The 24,577-nt window shown below is 44.4% G+C and overlaps 1 protein-coding gene and 1 pseudogene across 1 annotated transcript in view; one reads left to right on the top strand and one right to left on the bottom strand.

Moving 5' to 3' along the window:
• The window catches only part of RYR3 (ryanodine receptor 3), a 513,582-nt gene that overhangs the window by 410,504 nt on the left and 78,501 nt on the right, over positions 1-24,577 (top strand). Inside the window, exons 53-64 of the mRNA XM_046008318.1 lie at positions 5,352-5,441; positions 6,413-6,559; positions 6,746-6,808; positions 7,936-8,011; positions 8,139-8,262; positions 11,109-11,224; positions 11,780-11,847; positions 12,825-12,946; positions 16,393-16,442; positions 16,847-16,907; positions 19,176-19,414; positions 20,799-20,880. Coding sequence (XP_045864274.1) covers positions 5,352-5,441; positions 6,413-6,559; positions 6,746-6,808; positions 7,936-8,011; positions 8,139-8,262; positions 11,109-11,224; positions 11,780-11,847; positions 12,825-12,946; positions 16,393-16,442; positions 16,847-16,907; positions 19,176-19,414; positions 20,799-20,880 — 1,238 coding nt within the window. The remainder of the gene's footprint in view (positions 1-5,351; positions 5,442-6,412; positions 6,560-6,745; positions 6,809-7,935; positions 8,012-8,138; positions 8,263-11,108; positions 11,225-11,779; positions 11,848-12,824; positions 12,947-16,392; positions 16,443-16,846; positions 16,908-19,175; positions 19,415-20,798; positions 20,881-24,577) is intronic.
• On the bottom strand, positions 1,951-3,116 carry LOC123943878 (annotated as a pseudogene).

Below are 24,577 nucleotides of genomic sequence, written 5' to 3'. Positions count from 1 at the left end.
TTGTCTCAGTGACGGACAGGCCGTGCCAAGAGCATTCATTATTACTGAACAGCAATTTCCCAGGGCTGGTGGAGGTTAGAGAAATAGGCAGCAGCAAGGGCTAGTATTGCTTTTTGTACTTCTCAAGAAAATGATTGATTCCGGGAGTGTTAACTCCTTTCTAAACATTGCATTTTCTGGGGTTTGCTCCAAGCACATGCTTGCGTGGTTTTGACGTCAGCGCGTAATGCGGGGCAGGAAGCTTTCATTACTTTTTTTCTTGGAATGTACCCTTGGAAAAACGGAAATAAAACTGAAAGCCTTGCCCTTGCATTTGCCAGCAGACTGAATTTTATTCTTGGGATGACACACTATCTTCCCATGGCAGGCATTGGTAGAATTTCTAGACACTCCCTTATTAATCAGCCTGTCCATCTGGTGTTTAAAATTCCTCACCACATGAGGTCAGGCTGCTTAATGAGTTTAATTGCTCTGTCAGCCCTTTAGTGCTGGCAGGCGAAGTGTGAGGCCTGTGCCAAAGCTATCCAGGATTCCTGTGGGCAGCCAGGAAAGAATTGGGGCCATTGCTCAGCTGCGGCTTCCGGTGCGAAACTAGGAAGCCAGGTCCTCTATGAAGCCACAGAAAACCACCTCAGAGCCTTGGGCCCTGGAGCAGGGATACCTTGATCTGCTGGCTCAGCCTCTGTATTGATCTGGGGTCTGCCTTTATTCTTTGATCAGTTTCTGTTTGGGACTGATGATAACAACAAGCCTTGTTAACTGTAGAATGGGCTCATGCCTCATGATTCTAGAACAGGGCTTGGCACACTTCTTCTGTAAAGGGCCGGATAGTAAACATTTTAGGCTTTGTGGACTGGGCAGTCTCTGATACAACCACCCATCTCTGCTGTTGCCACGCAACAGTAGATGGAAGGGACACACAAGAGTGTGCTTGTGTCCCAAAAAAAACTAATTCTACAACAGTGCTTGGCTGAAGGGCAAGCCAGTTTGCTCTAGTTTGCTGACCCCTGCTCTCGAAGGATCAATACACCCATTTGGCCAGCCCAGGGATCACGGGAAAGGGACACCTCCACGAACCGATAGCAACAGCCAGTCTCTCACTCAGCCATGTGGATTTTACCTCCTTAGTCCCTCTCACATTGGTGTAGGTCTCTATCTCTGCCATGGCTCTAGTCCAGGCTGCTGTCATCCTTGGCCCAGATGCTGGTGATAACGTCCTAACCAGTCTGCCCACGTGCATTTTGTCTGTTCTGTTCTTTACGCTGTTGGCAAGTAGGAGTTTCAGTATGCAAATTGAGTCCTACTCTACCACTGTTTCCCAGCCCAGTCCTTCTCCTTGTTAAATCCTTCAATAGCTTCTGACCATTTTTTTTACACATTTAGTTTTATTGTAATAAAGCAACTTGTACACTTTTAATGTTTAAAACTGAGCATCATCTTTCCTTTCCAGTGAAATACAAAGAAAATTTAAAAATAAACAAGAACAAAATTACAATAGAGAATGTCAATTCCAAATAAGATCCTACAAGTTCTGCTGATTCTCCCATCGAGTGGCAGGGCTCAAGTCATCATTAGGAGAGTTTTATTTTAAAAGTTTCATCTTAAACTGCAAGGATGTCCGTTAAACATCACAATTAAACATGCCAAAAGAGAAGCCATGTTGTCAAAATGCCCACTTAACCCGCCCAAACATCTCAAACCCACCCTTTGCTGACCTTCTATAACCCCATTTTTTAAAGGATTTTTTTCTTTTTTTTTTAAACAAGAGAAAGTAGACAGGTACATGTTGGTAAATGCTAACTGTCCATATTCACATAGAGACACAGTGTAATCTCTGAGCCCAATATACAGAGAAAGGAGGAAAAAAGCTAGAATTCTATGCACTACTACACAGGGGCCTAGCACCCTCCAGCTTCCAGCAGAGCTAAGGGAGCAGAAGGTTTTTCTTTCTTCCCACAGAGCACGGTGGTGTTGATTCCATAAAGTTTTTGTTTTTGTTGAGACAGGAAGGGACAAAAATGAATTTGGAACAAAAAGGGGTAGAGATTATTTTCCCACTGTATTCTGCTCAAGGTATTTCCCCCCAAAATAAGCTGAGAACCATGGTATAAAGGGAGAGAAAAAGGAGACTTCAAAAAACAGGGTGAATGAGCGCGAGAGGAGAAAAGAAAAAGAAAAAAAGACGGCAACTTGCTCCCAGGGACTGAAGAAAATTTAAAAAGGAAGGTTGGAATCCATCAGTGTTCCATTAGTCATCTTCTCCTTCATCCTCCTCTCCTTTTTCCCCTCATCATCATCTTCATCTTCTTCACCTTCATCCTCATCTCCTTCTTCATCAATATCTTCCAATCCTTCTTCTTCGTCGTCATCATCATCATCTTCTTCTCCTTCCCCTTCTTCGTCATCCATATCGGGAACCAAGTAGTACTGTAATGGATTTGGCCAAATATCATCTTTGATGACCTCTCCTCACTCATCTGCGCCTGCCTCAGAATGGTCAGTAAACCAGGCGAAGAAGCTCTCTGGTTCCTCATGCTGTCTCTTCCTGCTGGCTTTATTCTGTGTTTGACTTGAACGTTTCGTCAGATCCTTTCCAGATTTCCATTTGATTTCAGTGGACCTTGAAGATGGATCACCACTCTCATTCAGATGAAATTCTTTGGAGAGAACTTTATTTTCGAAGTAAGGGTTTTCATCAAAATAAAAATCTATTCTGTAACCTGATTTATATCTTCAAACTCTGTCACTTCAACTCTTGTCAGATAACGCAGCGCCTCCTCATCCTCCTCCCCAAGCAGTGCAGACACTTGCGGATGGTTGACAAATGTTGTTACCCCAAAATTGGGGATTTTGGCGATCAATTCCGACCTCTTCTGAAAAAACGGTTGGCGGAGTTTGTTATATTTCTGTTTTACTTTCAAAATCTCCTCACTGGCTTGTTCATTAAGTCTGTCTATTTCATTTTGTACTTCATCAATATGTTCAATTGCTTCTTGCTGTTCTTTTTCTCCCTTATGCAAGTGCTGAGACGTTGACGTCTGCCCTGGCTTGGGGGCAGGAGGCAGTCTCGGTTTCTTCGTTTGAGGTGGGAGTGAAGACTGGCGTTTGGGGGCCATGCTGCGAGGAAACTCTAGGAAACCAGGAGAGACGCACGTCTGGAAGCTCTGATTCAGCTTCTGACCATTTTTAATCCGAAGGCCAAAATCTTAAATGTGGCTTGACAGCAGACACTACCTCATCTGGCCTCTGCTGCCAGCTCCAACCCCATCCCTCCCTTCGCCCTCTGCCCTCCAGCCACATCCCCTTCTTTTAGTATCTCTGTCTGTTCCTCTCTGTCTCTGTCACACACACACACACACACACACTCTCCCCCTGAGCCAGGTCCCCGTCTGCATCCACACATGCCAACGCCAGTCACCAGTTCATCCTTCAACTACCCATCTCAGTGTGAATTCCTAACGTACCCCTTTCCCAGATTTCCCAGATGTAGGCCTTCTTAGCCTCCTACCCATTTCCTTCATAGTGTTTTTATGGCACTTTAATATATTTATAAGAATTACACAGTGATACCAGTTATCAACTGTGCCTCTCCTGATGTGGTATATGGTCAGTCTCTCTCCCTCTTCCACTAGACTGTAAGCTCCATGTTTATAAGGGAACACATTTGCTCACCATTGTCTAGTGGGCATTGATTATCTAGCAAAGGAAAGAGTATTCTTCCCTGCCCACAAGAGCCTCATGGTCTGGTGGAGTGAACAGATGAAGCCCGTCATCATACAGGTTGTTTAGCTCAGCGGTGGGCAGGAGCACCGGGTTAGAGCACATAACCTGTAAGAGGAGTCCCTAAGCCAATAGTAAGAGTCCAGGAACACTTCCATGAGTTGGTGACATCTGTACTGTATAAGGAGGGATGAGTTGTTATCCAGGCCCAGGGAAACAAATGCAATGTGGTCCGTGGGAGCAGCAGATGCAAGCAGAGATGAGAGAGAGAGAGATTGTGTGTGCCTGGTGGCCTTGGAGAACCATAGTTTAATGTGGTGGGATCACAGAGTAGAGCAGAGGAAGAATGGTGAGAAATGAGTCTAGAAAGTCAGCAAGATCTCATGATAGCTTTAGAGGCTGTGGAGTTTGGGTTTTACCATGATGACAGCTGGGAGTCAGAAAATCTTAACGCAGCAGAGTGCCCTGATCCAGGTGATTTTATAAATCTCACCTGAGGGTCGCATAGAAAATGGAGTCCACGGAGAGATGGCAAGACTGGAGGCAGGGAGACTGCGTGGAAGCTGTTATAGTAATCTAGGTGAGAGCTGATGGTGGCCAGAGCTGAAACACTGGCCGGGAAACTAGGGGAGGCAGGCAAATGAACAGGTCCGGGAAGTTGAACACATGTGAGAGGGTGCAGAGAAGGGGGCGTCAAGGAAGATTGCCACACGTCTGGCTTGGAAAGTGAGTGTACGCTGGTGCCATTTGCTGAAATGCAAGGAGACTAAGACGGGGGCCCCCAAAGAGGAGAGAAATGCCAGGTTCTGCTTCAGGCATGTGAGGAGGTAACTGTGGCATCCAAGCTGAACTTAAATAAGTTTGGAAATGAGGGAAGACATCTGGGCTGGAATACTGATTTGAAATTAGTCTACCTGTGGACCATGGGCCTGGATTTCATCTACCAGGGAGAGTGTACTTTGGAGAAGAAACAGAAGCTTGAGAAAGAGACACGTTAATAAGCGTGAGGAGGCGGAGATTGAGAAAAACCAGCCAGGAGACTTTGGGCTGTGAGGTTATGGCCATCGGCAGCTCTAACTTACCTCTGTATCCACAGTGCCCAGGACAGAGTCTGGCATCTACTATAGCAAGCATTCCACCAATGTTTGTTGAATGAATTTTGAAACTCTTAAACTTCTATGACTCCATGGGACATGCATTGCTTCAGTTCTGCTCTAGAATGGGCGGGCACACAGTGCTAATCAAGTCGGCCCCCTCCAGGCAGTGGGCAACAGGACCAGTCACTTTTGGCCTTTGGCCTTGACTTCCATCCTTGCCTGTAATCGTGACATGTTGCTGACCTGAGAAGCATCATTCTTAGATCTTTTGAAACCTCCTTCTCTGAAACACAAGCGAGTAAGCAGTGAGGACAGCCGCTGAAACAAGAAGAAATAAAGGAGCAGAGTTCACAATTTAGGGGGCAGAGAGCTTGATGGCCTGAAAGGATCAATTAGACACGTTGGGGGGGAATTTCCAAGCTCTTGTCACATCCCATTATTCCGTTTGTTTAGTGAAAATAGAAGCTGGGATTTGGGTCACACAGCAGGGCTCTTTGGATGCCAAGGACATTTGAACTGAGAATATTTCTACAGAGTCAGAATGGATGGAAATACGGAATTTCCCTGGACGAAAATGTGAAGACCCATCCACTGATCAGGCCTTTCAAAACATTAACGGAAAAGGTAAGAAACTGGATTCTGGTAACAGTGAGTGGCCATGCTGATTTTCCTTCCTTGGGAATTCCTTCAGATGGTCAGAGGCGTTCCGGGAAAATTCACTCTCCAGTTGAAGTAAACTGTTCAGGAGCTCACAGTGGGCAAGAGCCCACGACCAGTTTCCAAGAGCCTCACCTCATGTTCAGTTCTTTGGCTCTGAGCACCCATTGGATGGAGAAGCACTGTTTGGCACTTGGAGGCTGAGCCAAAGCACATTCATAGTTCATTTGCAACAGGACTAGGAAGGGCTTTTGTTAGACTGTCAATGTGAGGGACTTAGGGCTAGGAGAGCACTTGAATTGCTGGAGGAAATCCAGATAGAAATGACTCCCGGTCACGACAGACAAAAGGAGTAGAGAGAAGGGGCCCTAGGGAAATATGGAGAGGTCTTTTGGGTTTTTTATTATTATTATTGAGAAATTTGGTTCAACGCAACTCCAAATTCCAATCTAGGGATCAGTAAGAGTTCTTTGTAAGCCGTCGGCCTTGTGCCATGTGTAAAGCACGACTTATGTATCATTGTATGGATACTGGCCATCTGCAAAATTGTGTATAGCTCAAGAGAATTCTAAATCTAAAAAATTTTACCATCAAAGCTCAAGGGAGAACCTTGTGCTGGTCACTTTCACAAGTCCCATCTTAAACAGCTACTAGAACCTGAGGGGTCACTCTCCTATTCTTATTCCTCTTTCTCCACAAACTAGGTAATGTCTGTTACATTCCCTCTAAAGGCAGAAAGTATAGGATCTCATACTTGGAAACATCAGAAAGACTGACGATAAAGTGTTTTCAGGGGAGATTCTGCAGAGGGCGTCTTGACCTCTGGAGGCTGGAGCCCACTGCACCCCCGTCTACCATGGGGGCCAACTTCACAGAGTCAGGCCAGTCAGAGTGCAGGGGTGTGCCTGCAAATCTCTTCTGCTTGGATTTTCTTCCAGGAGAAGGAAATTTACCGCTGGCCCGCCCGGGAGTCCCTGAAAACCATGCTGGCTGTGGGCTGGTCTGTGGAGAGGACAAAAGAGGGAGAGGCCCTGGTTCAACAGCGGGAAAACGAGAAACTTCGGAGCGTGTCCCAGGCCAGCCAGGTATGACCACAGGCCCGGGGCTAGCACTGGGCCAGTCTTAGAACCCCCAGAGAATTGGTCCCAAGGACCACCAACGATGAACCCTGGGGATCTTCTGGGAATACATCTTCAGCAGCTGAAGTCAGGATACTGATAAGAATGAGGAAAACAATGGCCAACCCAACGATTCTGTCTTTGCTTCTCTAGGGCAACAGCTACAGCCCTGCTCCCCTGGACCTCTCCAATGTGGTGCTCTCCAGGGAGCTCCAGGTCAGTGCTGGTTCCTGCAGGACAGCATATCTTGCTTTCCAAAACCCCCAGAGTGCAGGGGCATATTACCCTTCGAAGAGTTTTTTTTAAGAAGGGGGTGAGCGGGGGAAGAATGCCTTGAACATAGCACCACTAAAGTATCAGCCGGGAAGGCAGCCATACTGGGCCAGGGCCACGGGGCAAGTCTCAGCAGAGTAAGGCAGTTCTCTAAGAAGGCCAGGCTTTGCCCTTCTTCTAGGGACATCATAATAGGTAACGCCTCAGTAAAAGGAGGATACAGCAAATTACTGTATCAACACACAGAGCTAACAACTAGGAGAAAAATCTCATAAGGGCTGGGAGAAAAGCAGTGGAAAGGCCCACAGGTGGGAGCACTTTCCTTGTCCCAGCAGGTGCCACCAGCCATAGGGACACTTGTGTGTCCCATGATGAATTCACTCAGGGGCCCCTGGTGGTGCAGGATTTAGGGACAGATAACCCAGAGGATGAAATTGAAAGTCCTAAGGTGCCTCATCCCCCCACCCTCCCCTCCTGGGCACATTGGTTGCCAAAACAGGCTCCATCCTGGGCCAGTTACTCCTCAGCCCTTCAGACCAACCCTTTGGACCTTAGAGAAAGTTTTCTTTCCAACATACTCCCTTCATCCCAGGTTGCTGTAAAGATGAGTTCTCTTTGAGAAACCTTTGCAGCCATTTTTCTCCAAGATGTGATTGTTTTTAGTCGGCTCAGCTCAAGGCTTTTGGGGATTCTAGACTCTGTCGCTTGACTCCTGCTAGCATCTCGCTGTCTTGGGTCAGGAATAAAGTCCTGAACTCCTGTGGCAAAGGAAGTGCTGCCAGAATGCAGTTTCAGAGGGAAATGTGTGTTTCTCTTAAAAGCGTCCAACTGCCGGGCTAATAACTTACCAGGGAAGGACAGAATTAGGAACTGTTTTTCTGTGTATGGAAAAATATGAAACTAATGAGATGTATAAGCACAGACTAATTAATGATGGGAGACACTCAGCAGTGTGCTGTGAACATTTGGTGGTGCTCCGTTCCCAAGGCTGCTTGAAATAGGCTGGCCGATAGAAACACATTTTTTTTCTTTGCTGTCTCTCTGACCATCGTCTCCTTGCTGGAACACAGGGAATGGTGGAGGTCGTGGCTGAAAACTATCACAACATCTGGGCCAAGAAGAAGAAGCTGGAACTGGAGAGCAAAGGTGAGCCAAGTTCTCGAGTTCTCAGTGGCCCCTGCAGGAGGTGAGCTGGGGGCAGGTTTGTTTTCGGGGGAGAGGGATGCAAAGGAAGAGCCAAATATGTTGTCCCTTCTCACTTTCCGGAGCCCAGGTGGCGGCAGTCACCCTCTGTTGGTACCATATGATACCCTGACAGCCAAGGAGAAGTTCAGGGACAGAGAGAAGGCACAGGACCTGTTTAAATTCCTCCAGGTGAACGGCATCGTGGTTTCTAGGTAAGTCCTCTTCCGGGTGATGTGAGCAAGGTGGGGGTGGGCTTGTGGGCATGATCTCTCCCTCTCTAGGTATTTGCTCACCTGACACAAAACCCATGAGAGGAAGGGTAGTGGTTAGTATTTTGAAATGAGAAAACTGATTTGGGAGCAAGAAGCTGTCTTTTCTGGCCTAAGCAGGACCAGTCAATATCCATTTTTAAAAACTTGTTATAGCAAAGAATCATGACAAATGATACATATACACCTTAAACGTTTAATCGTTTAATTTTAAATTGAAACCTATAAAGACACATTCATTCACAAATCTTATGCTATAGGCCCTGAGACCTTCTCTTTGCTGTTTGATCGATTGGTGTTATAAGCCATATCCATAGCGCATCCTCAAAGCTCTGGGACTCTGGCTTTACAGAGCGGGGAGAATTACAGCACATACACAATGATGGAAGTACAGCATTCTTCTAGGGTTTTTCTTTTCTTTCTTTTTTTTTTTTTCAACTTCCTCCCCATCTTTTACAGTTATCTCCTCAGAGCTGATTCAGAAACCATGTATTTGGAAGCACAGTTTCCGGCCTTTGTAAAATATGCAACTTAGCTCTCACAGAACCAGTGGTCCTCTTCACACTCTTGTTGTTTTATATGCCATTTGATTACATAATAACAACAGTATACCTAACTGACATAAGCAGTGTTTGAAAGAAGAGAACTGACTCTTTGGAAGGAGCAACTCCAGTCCATCAAGATTCCTGAGACCTTTTATCTCAGACTTAGGTCTCTCAGAATTATCTAGAGGAGGGTTGTCAGTGAGTGTGGCCTTAGCTGCTTAAGTCGTAAAGGTAGAACCTGTTTCCGTGCTGGTCTGATGATGGTAGTGGGCTGTGCTCCATGGGTCATGCTTGCTGAGTCTCTTGAAGGGTGAAACACAAGCCAATGTTCCTATTCTGATAGAGCCATTTCCCCTTAAAGAAATATTTGCTGAGCCAGCTGCTGTTTCTTCTTTCCGTTTCCTACAGAATTTTGTCACTGAATGGCAAAAAATAAGTAAATTAAAAAATAAATAAAAATCTATTTTTCTATTGTAGCCCATATGAAAAAATAACACAACTTATTTGCCATATTGTCAAGCAGGAAAGGTCAGACAGCAGGAGACCACCTCTGGGGAAGCATTTGAGAAATACTCCGTTGGTCATTTTAATCCTGGTCTTAACACCCAGGGGAATGCGTACTGTGATTTGCTGATAAATAACTTGCTCACAGAAATGAAAAATTCCTCTTTCCCACAACTAAAAAAGAACTCAAGGAGATAAGAGGGAAAGGGAAAGATCATTGAATTCAGCAAACGTGTCCTAGTAGCTATAATTACCGTGTGCCAGACCCCACGGAGGGCACTTCGGTGTGCAGACGAGGAAGCGAGAGCCCATCAGGGAGGAGAACTCATTTCCCACCACCCACCTCTTGAACTGCTCCATCCTCAGCTTTGCCATCTCTCCATGGCAGCCCATTCTTCCTGGTGCTCAAGCCAAAATCTTTGCTCTTTTCCCCTAACCCATATCCAATCCTTCAGGAAATCCTGATGGTTCTGTCTTTATTTTTTTTTTAATTTTTTTAAAGATTTTATTTATTTATTTGACAGAGATCACAAGTAGGCAGAGAGGCAGGCAGAGAGAGATGAAGGAGAAGCAGGCCCCCTGCTGAGCAGAGAACCCGATGCGGGACTCAATCCCAGGATCCTGAGATCATGACCTGAGCTGAAGGCAGAGGCTTTAACCCACTGAGCCATGCAGGCATCCTGTTCTGCCTTTAAAAGATATCCAGAATCTGACCCTTTCTCACCCGTTCCATGCCGTCACCATCTTTCCTGAAAGAGCATCTATCCCGGGCCCCCTGCTTCAACCCTTATCCTCCACAGTCAGTTTTAAACCTAGCAACTAAAATAATCCTTTTATAATGTAAGTCATTCCCCTGGTCAGAACTTTCCACAGCTTCCCATCTCAGAGCCAAGCCAAATTCTGAGGATGGCCCATTCTCACTTCCACTCCATCCACACTAGCATATCCCTTCAACTCAGCATGCATGATTCTGCCTCAGGATCTTTGCACCACTGCTCCATATGCCTGGAAAGTTCTTTCCCCAGATGTCTAGATGGCTCATCTCTTCACCTTCTCCAGACCTTTACTGCAGTGTCCTCTCCCCATGAAACCAGCACTGACTGCCTCCCCACTTCATCCTCTCTTGGGCCCTTTCATACTGCTTTGATTTTTCTTTCTTTAATAATGCTAATTAGCTTTTCGCATCCCACGCGATTTATACTTTATGTAGTATGTGTGTCTATTTACAACAGTCATATAGGTTCCACAGAGGCAGGGATTTTGTTTTCTTCTCTGATCGATCCCCTGCTCGATATTTGTTGAATGAATGATAAAGATTTTTTTTTTAATTTTATTTATTTGACAGAGAGAAATCACAACTAGGCAGAGAGGCAGGCAGAGAGAGAGGAGGAAGCAGGCTCCCTGCAGAGCAGAGAGCCCGATGTGGGGCTCGATCCCAGGACCCTGGGACCATGACCTGGGCCGAAGGCAGAGGCTTTAACCCACTGAGCCACCCAGGCGCCCCGAATGATAAAGATATTTTGAAAAATCTTTTCAGATCTTATTCTAACACGGGTGTTGAATGCTCCCAGAGGCAGGTTCCAAGTGCAAGGGGTTATCAGTGAGACGACTAATCAGGTCACTAAACCAGAATAGCCATTAACGTTTGGAAAGTAAAGAAAACACAGATAGGATTGCTGATGCTCCAAAGTCACATAGTCATCTCTGTTACTTCCTGGGGTTTACCCATTTCCAACCTAGAGGTGTGAAGGATATGGAGCTGGATGCCTCCTCCATGGAAAAGAGGTTTGCCTATAAATTTTTGAAGAAGATCCTGAAATATGTTGATTCCGCCCAAGAGTTTATTGCCCATTTGGGTAAGTATTATTGTGACATACCCCCCAAATGTGTGCTTCCCTTAATATTTTGTACTCTCAGAAACAATGTGGTATTCCTTTACCAAGGGATGATGCTTTCCTACTGTAGCTGTTCGTGATTCATTTAGACATCATATGGTTTTGAGGGAGGAAATGGTGGCTGAGATTTTGTCCCCCTCTTTAAAAAAAAAAAATCTGATTCATCTTTGGTTTCAGGGTTTGATTGAGCCATTTGTCATTTTTCATATAACTCATCCTATCGTAACTCTTCCATTGTTTTGCTTTGTGACTGCGGGCATATGACTCAACCTCTCTGAAGCTGCTTTCTCATCACTAAAGTGGAGGAAAGGGTAGGGAAACAGCTGAGAGAATTGACATGAGAAACAACTCACCAGCACAGTTGGAAAGTCCTTTGTAAAACAGAAGATACTTTGTGAAATCAAATGGCCCTTCCGTGGCCCTCAGAAAAGCCGCTCTGTTTCTAAAATGCTATGACTGTTTTTGGTTTTATTTCCTTTAACTGTAGCCAACTTTGTGTTACCTTTGTCTTTGTAGAAGCCATTGTCAGCAGTGGAAAAACAGAAAAGTCTCCCCACGACCAGGAGATCAAATTCTTTGCCAAAGTAAGTGATTCCTTACATTTAACCAAACTACTTTCTTCTTAGAATCTGTACAATTTAGGGTACAAGTTAAGTTCATCTCACAAAGATATCTGAAACTCCAGTGGCTTCGATGAGATGGGCCTGTGTTTCTCCATTGTGGAATAGTCCACAGGCAGGTGGGTGGTCTGAAGAGGCAGGCAGCCCATTCTGCTCCACACCATCGTCCCAGCAACCCAGAAACTTCCTCTTCCAGTGCTCCACCATCTCCTAAGCTGTGCTGTCTGTCAGTGTGGTCCAGACAGGCTCACCTATACCACATCTGTGGGAAAGAGGAAAAGGAGAGAGGAAGACAGCTGCTTCTCGCTTGAAGTTCTTTCCCAGTGGCTAAAACTCTGTCATTTTTAGATCTACCTAGCTGCCAGGGAGTCTGGGTAATGCATTATCTGGCTGGGTGACCCCAGGCCCAGGTAAAACATGGGGGGTTTCTGTTGCTAAGAGGAAAAGGAAGAATGATGATCTTTGCTATAGAACCCTACTTTGAGAACCCTACTTTGGTCTTTGCTATAGAACCCTACTCAGAGGACTGAATGCATGCACAGCCTTGGGGTAACTGTGCCCGAGAAGCAGAGACAGAAGGCTCAAGGTTGGTAGTGCTAGGCCAGGCCCCAAGTGATCTTATTGGAAGCCGTGCCCAAGAAGGCCTGACTAAACACAGATGTACCCCCGGATTCTACTGAAAATGCTGACTCAGCCATATGCATATTTCTTGTGACCCTTTGTCAGTAGCCATCTCCATTCCCATATCCCTAAGGCCCCCGGTTTGCGGTGTGTATGAGAGGAAAATGTGTTGGAAACTGCCATCCACCAGGTAGAGTTTCCTAGAAATTCCAGGACCTATGTTCAGAGGCTCTTTGCTCATGAGAAATGAACTTTTCAAAAAAACCAAAGGAGGGGCTTTGGTTAGCTTCCTAGAAATTAATTTATAGTGCATTTTCCAGGTTCTCCTCCCACTAGTTGACCAGTACTTCACCAATCACCACCTCTACTTCCTGTCATCCCCTCTGAAGCCCCTTAGCAGCAGCGGCTATGCCTCTCATAAGGAGAAAGAAATGGTGGCCAGGTGAGTCTACAAAAGAGAAAGTCATGGTGCCCAATGATTGGTAGCCCAGAGGTTTTGGTTATGTTGGTTTTGAAAGTAATTATATTCATATTTATCTGTGTATTATTTTGGCAACCAAGAGAAGTGCGCTATTTGGAGGTATCAGTAGGGCTTGGGAAAAATTTATATACTCAGATCAACTTTTATCCTGAAATAACATTTAGAAAAAATGCAAAGTCAATCCTGAAGCTTGAACAAGCAAACACACAACATCGAGAAGAAATAGATTAATGCTGTTTTCAATCCCATTCTTATCAGGCTTTTTCAGTTTAAATTTGTTTTAAAGAATCCAATCTTAAAAGTCCTGTTGTGGATGATCCGATATCTGAAATCCAGAGCAACACAATTCAATTTAAATTCCTAATAGGAAAAGAAAAATGTTCCTCAGGAACACCAGCCTCTGTTCTCATTGCAGTAGACATAACATGTCGATATCTCAAGACAGAGGAGAGCAAAGAGGTTGCTTTGTGATCAGACTAAAAGATGGGTTCCACCATGCCTCTGGTCTTCTCCAGATTGGATTGAGAATGACAGGGAATGAGTAGATGTCTAAATGGCAAAGAGTAAAGAATTATGATGGAAGCAGTTAACTCTTTCCCTAGCAGCCATTGATGGTGAACAGTATACAGGATAATTTATAAAGGCCCACCTATTAAATACCACCATCCTTGTGAAGATAGTTAGCCTCAGGATTTAGCTAACATTTATTAAGCCCAAAGCTAACAGTGAGCTGGTTTTTCGTCCTTACACCAGTGGGCAGTAACTCTTGCATATCATTGTGAAACATCACCATGCTCTAAGAACCACCTGTATATTTTCTCCATTTTGCAGATAAGGACACTGAGGTTTGGTCAGGTGCATGTTGGTGCCCAAAGTGACCCAGGTAGTAGTAAGTTAGGGCAAAAATGAAAGTCCTCTCTATCCGTGTGGAATGCCATTTTTTCTGCAGTCATTACCTCATCTCATTTATCAAGAAAGGAGGAGCCCATGCTATCAAAATGAGATACACTTAACATCCGTTGCTGACCAAAGATTGCCTAAATATTTTCAGGACGCACTGGTGTATTTTTTAAGAAGTTCAGGAAATGAGGGGCAAAGTGAGATATTCAGATAATCCAACAGAGGGCAGGTGTGTCTGTCTTCTTCATCTATTTTTGTGAGATTGTTAATTCATGGAAATGTAACATTTGTTCAGCCAGGCACCATTTGTCACGGCTGGAAGACAACCTGCATCTGATCAGCCTTGCAAATAGCTTCCAGATCCATCTGTGTGCTTGCTGCCCTCCCACTAGAAGCAGTAGCGTCTGCATCAGATGTGTTCACACCTCCAGACCCCTCTTGTCCACACCCTTCTCCACCACCACACCTCTTCTGCTCTGCTTGCATTCACCAGGGCTACCATATTCTCTGTCCTGAGGTCCCTTTGATTTGTCACTTGCAAATTCTGAAATGGGGAGGCACCGGGGAACTCTGTAACACTGGGCTAAGAACAGTGCATTTATTTGCTCCTTGGGGGGCAGGAAGAGGCCTTTGAAAACTTCAGGTCCTGGCTTTGGCATGCCTGGGCAAGCCCTGCTGACAGCAAGCAGAACCCTGTTAATATTAGGTTCACACAACTCCACCATCTGCTTTGGTTAGAAAAATGTTACTTTGTATTTATACAGAGCATGTATCTGCTTTGAAGCATTTCACCAGAAATACCAGCAATGCTCAGCCCCTAATTCTAAAAACTACGAGGATCTTGTGATTACTCTCTACTTAGAGATGAGAAAACCAAGCCCCAAAGTGGTTATGCGGCTTCACCAGGACAGCCCAGCTAGTCACGGCAGAGCTGTGGGTCTCCTGTTCCTCCAGGCTCTCCCCCTCCCCCAAGTCCATGATTTTATTTTTTTTAATCAAATACATAGCTCTATAAAAGGGGGACACAAAGGGAAGAGCAAAAAAGCAGTCCCTATTTAATTTCACACTAGCAGGCTGTCAAGTTTCTGTTAACTAACACTGAGTTCTCTGAAGCTCTAGGCCAGGATTTCCAGCTTATCTCACTGCAGAAATAAATGACTGCCCACAGGGGACTTCAGCTGTGATTGTCTAGTAGACAGCTCAGTAAAATCAGGGCGTTCCCTGAAAAGCATTTAAAGGTGAGCAAGTTTGGGGTTTTCGTTTTTTGTTTGTTTTTTTTTTTTAAGTTTTTATTTAAATTCTAGTCCTTTAACAAAGCGTAGTGTATTATTAGCTTCGGGTGTACAGTAGAGTGATTCAACACTTCAGTACATACAGGTGAGCGAGTTTTGCTCTCTGCCAACACTCAAGATGTATTTCTTCTCCGTCTGAGCTGTTCCTGAAAAGACTTCTGCCCCGTGTGGCTCAGGAAGCCCACAAGTTACGAATGAGAGACTGGGAAGGACTTCAGCTTAGTCTCAGCTTGGGAAGCCCTTGGCCCGTAGCTGGTGTTTTTAGTCTCCCTTCCCCTCTGCGTTCCACCAGGAAGGACTGCTTGCTGAAGGCATCGCACAGTTCTTGCCTAGCTGTGCCGGTGTCAGATGGTCAGACTTCTGAGCAGTCTCCTCCCCAGAGCCATTGGCAGTACAGGTCACATCATGGCTGTAGTGGGTAAGGGCCCATCGGTGGCATGTCATGAGGCATTTACAGAGCTCTTTCCTAACAGCACAAGACTCTCTACCAGACACCACAGAAAGCAGATGCTAAGGCACAGCTGGACCTCCAAAGGGTTCCATGATAGAAAAGATGGCAGAAAGCAGGGGTAGGGTCAAAAAGCACTAAATGCATAGCAGATGGTTTCCCCAGCTTCCAGGGAGGGGCACGGCTGGGACAGCCCTTCAATCAGACCCTTAGATTACTAGGAAACAACAGAGAAAACCAATTTCCTAAAATGGTTTTATCCAACACAGTGTCTCCCATCCCTGAACAGTTAATCTTCTTTTGTTCCCACCAACTTGCCCACCTCCCAACTAAATCTTCCCACCCCCAGTGAAGGCTGCAAAATGGTTTGCAGTCTGTTGCAATGGTGGAAAAAGCACAGCCCCTGTCAGAATTCTCATTTATTCCCGAATGTCAGGCAGACAAATATGTCAGCACATAGGACTCTGTATGCGAGGGATGGTTTGCGATAACCTGGTTGCTGCCGAATCCTGCAGTTGTTGCGGAAGGATTATTTCCTACAAGGTCGGGGCTGCCTCCAAGGTGACTTCATGATTCTCCAACAAGACGGCGGGGAGCACACATTTTCCTAGTGTGGTCCAGGGAAGCCTTGCAGGGGAACACAGTGTATGTGCCTAGAGATCCATTCTGTGCTCCTTGTTATAAAGCGTGGGGGCCTGGGGGCGGGAGGGTACAAACCAGTCCTCGGATTTCTGTGCTTTTCCCACTCACCTTCTTTTCTGCTTCAGCCTCTTCTGCAAACTCGCTGCTCTTGTTCGACACAGGATTTCCCTCTTTGGTAAGTGAAGAGAAGTATTGCTGAAAGCCTCGCTCCTCCCTATAATTATCCGTAACTTGGCATTTTTGCCTTCATGACGGGTGCCTCTGGACAACCTGAGCCGTAGGACGAAGGTGTCACCTAAATTTGCCATAGAAAATTGGTCTGAAGTATGATAAATGACCTCTCTACCCCTTTAACAGCTCGAATTTTCCACACCAATGAATGTTTTAAGCTCTGCCTCTAACATCCATCAAACAGCAGACTTGTCAGGCCAGAGATAAATGCATTGTTCCTGCGCATAGGTCTGGCACTCTGTGTGTTGGTGGTTAATTACGTTGGTCTGCGGTTTGTGCATCTTAAGATCGCATTTAAAAGACAGGCTGAAGGGCTTGGAGAGTCACCGGTGATATTTTTGGTTCTAGGGAGTGATTCTACTACAATGGTGAGCTGTCTTCACATCTTAGCTCAGACACTTGACACAAGGTAAGTCTGCTCGGTGTTTTCCAGTAGTTTCTTAAGACTCCCTCTCCGACCCTCTCTCCGCTGAGAAGACGCATTGCTGCTCTGCAGGAGCTGGGGAGAGGAGAGGAGAGCAGACAGGAAGGAGATGAATCTTCCCCTGACATTAGCACTCTCCATCTCTCTGCTCACGTGATGGAGAGCCACTGTCATAACATGTAGTGCACACTAAAAGCTGAGCATTTGATCAATTCTTGTCTTCCCTTCCTGAGAAATTCATCTTGCAGAAGATAAAATATGTAATAGCGTAAAGGGCCACTTTGTCCCTCATTCTCCACACAAAAAAGGAAGAGTGAGCTGCCTGATGGGTGGCGGGGCCATAAGCATCCTGAGAGGGGGGGACCATAATGCTCTGAATCCCAAGCAGCCAAGGAGGAGAGGGGTAGCAATGTGTGATTAAAAGATCAGAGACAAAGATGGGTTTGAACCCATGGCCTGAGGATCTTGCAGAAAAGATGGCTGAAAGGGAAAGAAGTCTTAACACATGTATGTGTAAGTTGTGGTAATATAAACATAACTGACCTGAGGAGAGGAGGAAGAGAAGGAGTGACAAGGACAAACAGGGAGGTTTCTTGAACACACTCGTCAAGCAGAGCCCCTTGTCACAGTTGGGAGGAGGACATGCTTCCCAAAACCGTATACAGAAGAGAGAAACCAGCTGAAGGACTGGCCACAGATGCAAATCTACTACAAACTATGAATAGTTACCAAAAACATGGTAAGGATAATTAAGGGGATTTGAAACCCATAAAACAAGAAACAAACCCATAAAACAAGAAACAAACCCATAAAACAAGAAACAAACATGATGATATTAGGACAGCACAAATCCGTAGCATCAAGCCAAAGCACCCCAAAGAATTCAGATCCCTTGCATCTGGGAAGAGAAATCTCTACTCCCAGGAGCATGTGGACGGCCTTGGGAGAGAGTCTCCTGCCCTTTTTCTTTTAAAAACACAGGTCAGCATGTTTGATAATCATTCCTGACAAAACCCAAGTCTAGAATGTTACAGAGATAGCTCATGATTCCTTACAGACTAAGAGCAAGCCTCACTGACTTCATTTCTTTGTTTTTATTTTTCTGGTTGGTTGATTATCTTGAAAATGCTGTAGATACAAAGCATCTGTCCTTGAAGCAAGCCTGTCATAATCTTGTGAATAAGATGTCGAAATATGGAAAATAGGGGCGCCTGGGTGGCTCAGCGGGTTAAAGCCTCTGCCTTCAGCTCAGGTCATGATCCCGGGGCCCTGGGATCGAGCCCCGCATCGGGCTCTCTGCTTGGCTGGGAGCCTGCTTCCTCCTCTCTCTCTGCCTGCCTCTCTGCCTACTTGTGATCTCTATCTGTCAAATAAATAAATCTTTAAAAAAATATATGGAAAATAATAGTTGAGTTGTAAGCTTTATTCCAATTCCAAGTTTTATAAAATAGTTTTAAGGGGAGGCTAATCTCCATTCCCAAAGGGCACATTTCTATAGTTTTTGTTTTTGTTTTCCAGCAGTCTGATGAAGCTGTCTGGTTTTCCTGTTTTGTTTTGTTTGTTTTGAAAATTTTATATTCTTTTTTTTTAATTAACATATAATGTATTATTTGTTTTAGGGGTACAGGTCCGTGAATCATCAGTGTTACACACAGTGTTACAGCACTCACCATAGCACATACCCTCCCCCCCAAAGCTCTCTGTTTTAAAGGGGGCTTTCTGTCCCTATTCCCTTCCCTTCTCCAAGCTCAGACATCCCTGCAAGCTAATGGAAATCTAAACTTCAGTTGACTTCTTTGTTCTCTCTAAGAGGTCCTGCATCATGGGAGAGCTAATATTTCTAGCTACTCCTTATAAAAGTAGCTTATCCCCTAATTAACTCTAAGAAAACCTCACCTCTCTTTCCTTTTAGTTATTTATTTACGGAAGAATATAGCCAGCTGAGACACCATATTGATAATGATGACTAAAATCATTCATTCTAAACCGTCCCCTGTATTTCCCAAAGAGTGGAGCGCTAATGCCATCCAACAGAGAATGCCATCCCCTTGTCCGCCCCGCCTTGGGATTGTGTGATCCAGGTGATTCCCTAGATGCTAACTGTTCTCTCTGCTTCTGACTCAGTGTTTTCAGTTGACTGGAGTGCCAAATGTCTGCCTGGATTAAACTGCAAGTCACCAGCTGCAAGAAGGGGGTTGGCCAAAGGTTTAGATTATGATCATGCTTCTGGTCTTGAACATCATTTGCTTACAGGACTGTCATGAAGTCAGGCTCAGAGCTGGTCAAGGCCGGGTTACGAGCATTCTTCGAAAATGCTGCAGAAGACTTAGAGAAGACTTCGGAAAACCTGAAGCTGGGGAAGTTTACCCATTCCAGAACGCAGATTAAAGGCGTGTCTCAGAATATTAACTATACCACGGTGGCTCTGCTCCCCATCCTGACGTCCATCTTTGAGCACGTTGCTCAGCATCAGTTCGGGGTGGATTTACTCTGTGAGTCCTATTACTGTCTACTGTGGACTTCTGTGCACAGAGGGCCCGAGATCAGAAGCGTGTGACTCATTCACTTGAGTTGACCTTGAAAATAGAACGGAGAGATAATTATTCCATACTTCTTAGGTTTAAAAATGAAGTAATAAATACTTAGAGGAGCAGAAATCCTCCAATTTGAGTATATATTTCATCTTTCCCTCACTATTATTCAGGACCAGAATTTTCCACCCACTGGCTTAGCTGTCAGCCATTGTGTTCGCACTTAATTTGAAAAGGTTATCTGAGTAATCCAGCAGGGGATATAGGTTCGCTCCAAGGGTTTTTCAGATACCACTTCCCCTGTTAAGAAGCCCTAATTTATTCATTGGATACCAGGAGCAAATGAAAGCCACGAAACTTTCATTATCTGAGCCTTTAGAAGAAGACCGTAGTTAGTTGGTTTTAAAGTTTCCATTTAGTACCACATACAGCCCCCTAGTGCAAGTATTTTGCCACCGAACTCAATTTCACACTTTAAATGTTGGCACGTGATTTAATTCAGTTTAACCAACTGTTGATAGTTGATGCTGTGACTTCTATATCCCTGAACAACTGGAAATCAGTTATTTCCTTGGAGGTGGGCAAAGGGGTGGGAGAACATCCGAACTCATTATTTCACATCATAGAAAGAATGCCCTTCCTTGTGGAAAACCTAAAAAATAAATTAGTTCTCATTATGTTCAATTAGTCCCTGCCTTATTCTGAGTTCCAGACATTGAAGGGGCATGTAGCCGATGGATTCAACTCTGTAGATCCTCAAGTGGAACATCCCCTTCCCTCAGGAAACCTGACACAATCATGATATAATTTGTTTCTTGAAAAATGTCCACCAGAGAACTTGGGACAGGTGGACATGAGAAATTTTGGTCTCTCTCTAAAGAGGTAGGGACATGCAACATATCCTCCTAGGAAATTAACAAAAAACTCATTCAAACCTCAGATTTCTTGCATTCTTCCTTTCAGAGAAAGGAAGTACTACTATACATAAAACTTAACCTTTGTGGCCCTCTATTGGAAAAAAAAAAATCCCATATGGATCTCATTGGTCAAATGATTTCTTTCCCTGAGAAACCATGAGATTCACATCAAAAGCCGGCAAAACAGCAGAGAGGTCTCAGTGGAGGGTGTTCACCTGTCAATGGGTTGTCCCCCAGTTCAGTAAGCAGCATCTGGGGAGAAGGGGACTGTATCGCAGGGGGCCAACGTGGGGTGCATGCACACACACTCTCTGTAGCTCCTGGGTGATGCCAGCGCTTGTTTTCTGTTGGCGGACCTTCTCCATGTGCCCGAGGTGAAGCGTTGGGATTGAAGCATGATAATGACTGCTCTTCTTTGCTCTTTCCAGTAGGCGATGTGCAGATGTCATGCTACCACATACTCTGCAGCCTCTACTCCCTTGGGACTGGAAAGAATATCTACGTTGAAAGGTAATTAGTGAACAAAAGAGGCTTACACGTGCAAGGCTTAGAAAAATGTTGCTTACCATCTTTCAGCACTTAACAACATCTTTTCAGTACAGCAAAGTCAAAATGCTCATTGAAATGGGGTGATGATTTTGAGCTTAGGTTATTAAATGTTTATGGCAACATTAAAATGTAGTGAAGCTAGTGCAATTTATGACTTCTGTGGAAGTATGTTGAAAAGAAAACCACAGGCCCTAACTGGCATTACTTGGGCCAGGCCAAGTCACCAAAAGCAGGGCTTAATACCTAATTTCATAGCAGTTTCATTTAGTTTTGTTTTTTTAGATTTTATTTATATGTTAGAGAGCATGAGCAAGCTGGAGGGGCAGAGACAGAGAAGCAGACTTCCTGCTCAGCAGGGAGCCCCGTGTGGGGCTCAAACCCAGGAACATGATCCCAGGATTATGAGCTGAGCCAAAGGCAGACACTTAACCCAGGTGCCCCCCCTAATTGCAGTTTCAACCTCCTGCAGAAAACTAAATCTTAACTGATAAGTCAGGAGTTTTCTAATAGGTGCCAATGACGTAATCTGTCACAAGGGCCCTCTCCATCCCCTGAAGGAAGATGAGGTCATCTGCAGGATAAGACCTCCAACTCTTCCTCTTAAGGGAAAGCTACCTAGCCTGGAAAAACCTTTTCTTTTTTTTTTTTCTTGGCTTATAACTTTGTTGCCCCACTCTTCTTCCTATAAAAACTTTCCATTTTATACAATCTCCTCCAAGCACCCCGGTACTTGCTAGATGGGATGTTGCCAGATTCATGAATCACCTAAAGACCATGAGATCTTCAGACTGACTCAGTTGAATTTTATTTTTTAACAGATAGCTGGTGAATGTATGTGATTGGAGAAGGAATACTGTATAGCCAAGCTAAATCATGTGCTAGTGACAAAAAAAATGCTGACAAAAAGTCTGTTTCTTCAAAATCACAGCTTCCAGATAGCTTCCAGAGTTCCTGTGGTTAAAGCTTGCCAAAAAGCTCAGGGGACATGAGGCTGTTACTTTAGTGTTTAATGAGTTTCTATGTGATACAGTCCTGGACCTTCACCATTCTCAGCTGTCAGATTAGCTATAGTTTTTTTTTTTTTAACTTAGTTTATTTTTTCAGTGTTCCAAGATTCATTTTTTATGCACCACACCCAGTAGTCCATGCAATACATGCCCTCCATAATACCCACCACCAGGCTCACCTAACCCCCCACCCTCTCCCCTCCAAAACCCTCAGTTTGTTTCTCAGAGTCCACAGTCTCTCATGATTCATCTCCCCCTCTGATTTCCCCCAACTCACTTCTCCCCTCCTTCTCCCAGTATCTTCCATGTTATTCCTTATGCTCCACAAGTAAGTGAAACCATATGATTATCAATTCTCTTTGCTTGACTTATTCCACTCAGCATAATCTCCTCCAGTATCATCCATGTGGATACAAAAGTTGAGTATTCATCCTTTCTGATGGAGGCATAATACTCCATAGTATATATGGACCGTATCTTCTTTTTTTTTTTTTTTTTTTTTTTTTCTCATTTTATTTATTTTTTCAGCGTAACAGTATTCATTCTTTTTGCGCAACACCCAGTGCTCCATGCAAAACGTGCCCTCCCCATTACCCACCACCTGTTCCCCCAACCTCCCACCCCTGACCCTTCAAGGACCGTATCTTCTGATCCATTCGTCCGTTGGCTCTTTCCACAGTTTGGCGACTGTAGCCATTGCTGCTATGAAGATTGGGTTACAGATGGCCCTTCTTTTCACTACATCTGTATCTTTGGGGTAAATACCCACTAGAGCAATTGCAGGGTCATAGGGTGGCTCTATTTTTAATTTATTAAGGAATCTCCACACTGTTCTCCAAAGTGGCTGCACCAACTTGCGTTCCCACCAACAGTGTAAGAGGGTTCCCCTTTCTTCACATCCTCTCCAACTGTCAGATTAGCTATAATTTTAAACAAGTGCACATTTTGGTAGCAGAAATGCAATTCAGAAATCTTGAATCTGAACAAGCTGATCCAGTTCCCAAAGGAAAGCACTATAAACAATTTGGTATAAGTCATTCCAGATATTTTCTACACATGTACATTTGTATACATGTGGGATCATAATATCCATATTGCTTTGCAAATTTGTCCTATTGGATGAAGTTAAAAACTGAATTCCTCTATCATTCTACTCCAATTTTTAGATTTGTTATTTAGATAAAATAATCATTACCTTTCTACTTTAATAAGGTAAGCAAGTTTAGTACACTTTTATTCCTTTCTACATCTCCTTTTTTGCTAAAAAAAACTTTCTTAAAATGGGGGCGCATGAGTGGCTCAGTTGGTTGAGCATCCAACTACCGATTTTGCCTCAGGTCATGATCTCAGAGTTGTGGGATTGAGCCCTGCATTGGGCTTTGCACTGGGTGTGGAGCCTGCTTAGGATTCTCTCTCTCCCTCTCCCTCTGCCCTTTCCCCCAGTCCTCCCCCATTTACACACATACACGCGTACGCATGCACTCACTCTCTCTCTCTCTCTCTCTCTAAAATAATAATTTCTGGGGCACCTGGGTGGCCCAATGGGTTAAAGCCTCTGCCTTCGGCTCAGGTCATGATCTCAGGGTCCTGGGATCGAGCCCCGCGTCAGGCTCTCTGCTCAGCAGGGAGCCTGCTTCCCTTTCTCTCTCTCTGCCTGCCTCTCTGCCTACTTGTGATCTCTGTCTGTCAAATAAATAAATAAAATCTTTAAAAAATAATAATTTCTTATAACATTTACATTTTATTCTAGGACCAACATTTTCTGAGTTGTTTACCTTAGTTTGTATTGTAAGGATTCACCAAATAGCCAATCCTTTTATTTATTTATTTTTTTTAAATATGAGCATTTTATTTGTAGTTTTTTTCTTTTTTTTTTTTATTTCTTTTTGGCATAACAGTATTGTTTTTGCACCACACCCAGTGCTCCATGCAATATGTGCCCTCTCTATTACCCTCCACCTGGCTCCCCAACCTCCCACCCCCCGCCCCTTCAAAACCCTCAGGTTGTTTTTCAGAGTCCATAGTCTCTCATGGTTCATCTCCCCTTCCAGTTTCCCTCAACTCCCTTCTCCTCTCCATCTCCCATGTCCTCCATGTTATTTGTTATGCTCCACAAATAAGTGAAACCATATGATACTTGACTCTCTCTGCTTGACTTATTTTGCTCAGCATAATCTCTTCCAGTCCCGTCCATGTTGCTACAAAAGTTGGGTATTCATCCTTTCTGATGGAGGCATAATACTCCATCGTGTATATGGACCACATCTTCCTTAGCCAATCCTTTTAAACCATGACTTTCCCATTCCAAATTTTTTATTTTGATTTGTGTCTTGGTTGGCCAGATTCATCATTAAGTACTTGTTTCTGTAAGAGTTCTTAGATACTCTTGAATCCTTGCATATTTTGGAGTATTCCCCCTCGACTTTTGAACAAATTCTGTGGTATAAAATCCTCGGGTCATAATTTTTTTTCCCGCAGAAGCATATATAGACTTTGCTTCTTTGTGTTCTGACAATGCTCCAGGCCAGGTGATTTACTGACTTATACATGACTTTGTGGTGGAAGGGGAGAAACTGGCTGTTCATTGGATTCCTTCTTCATTGTTGAAGCTCATTAAGTTCTATAATATGTTCCAGCATGTGCTTATTCTG

Source organism: Meles meles, chromosome 6 (genome assembly GCF_922984935.1).
Source record: "Meles meles chromosome 6, mMelMel3.1 paternal haplotype, whole genome shotgun sequence".
Lineage (NCBI taxonomy): Eukaryota > Metazoa > Chordata > Mammalia > Carnivora > Mustelidae > Meles > Meles meles.
The sequence above is the reverse complement of the archived record's forward strand: the minus strand, read 5'-3'. Positions and strand labels throughout refer to the sequence as shown.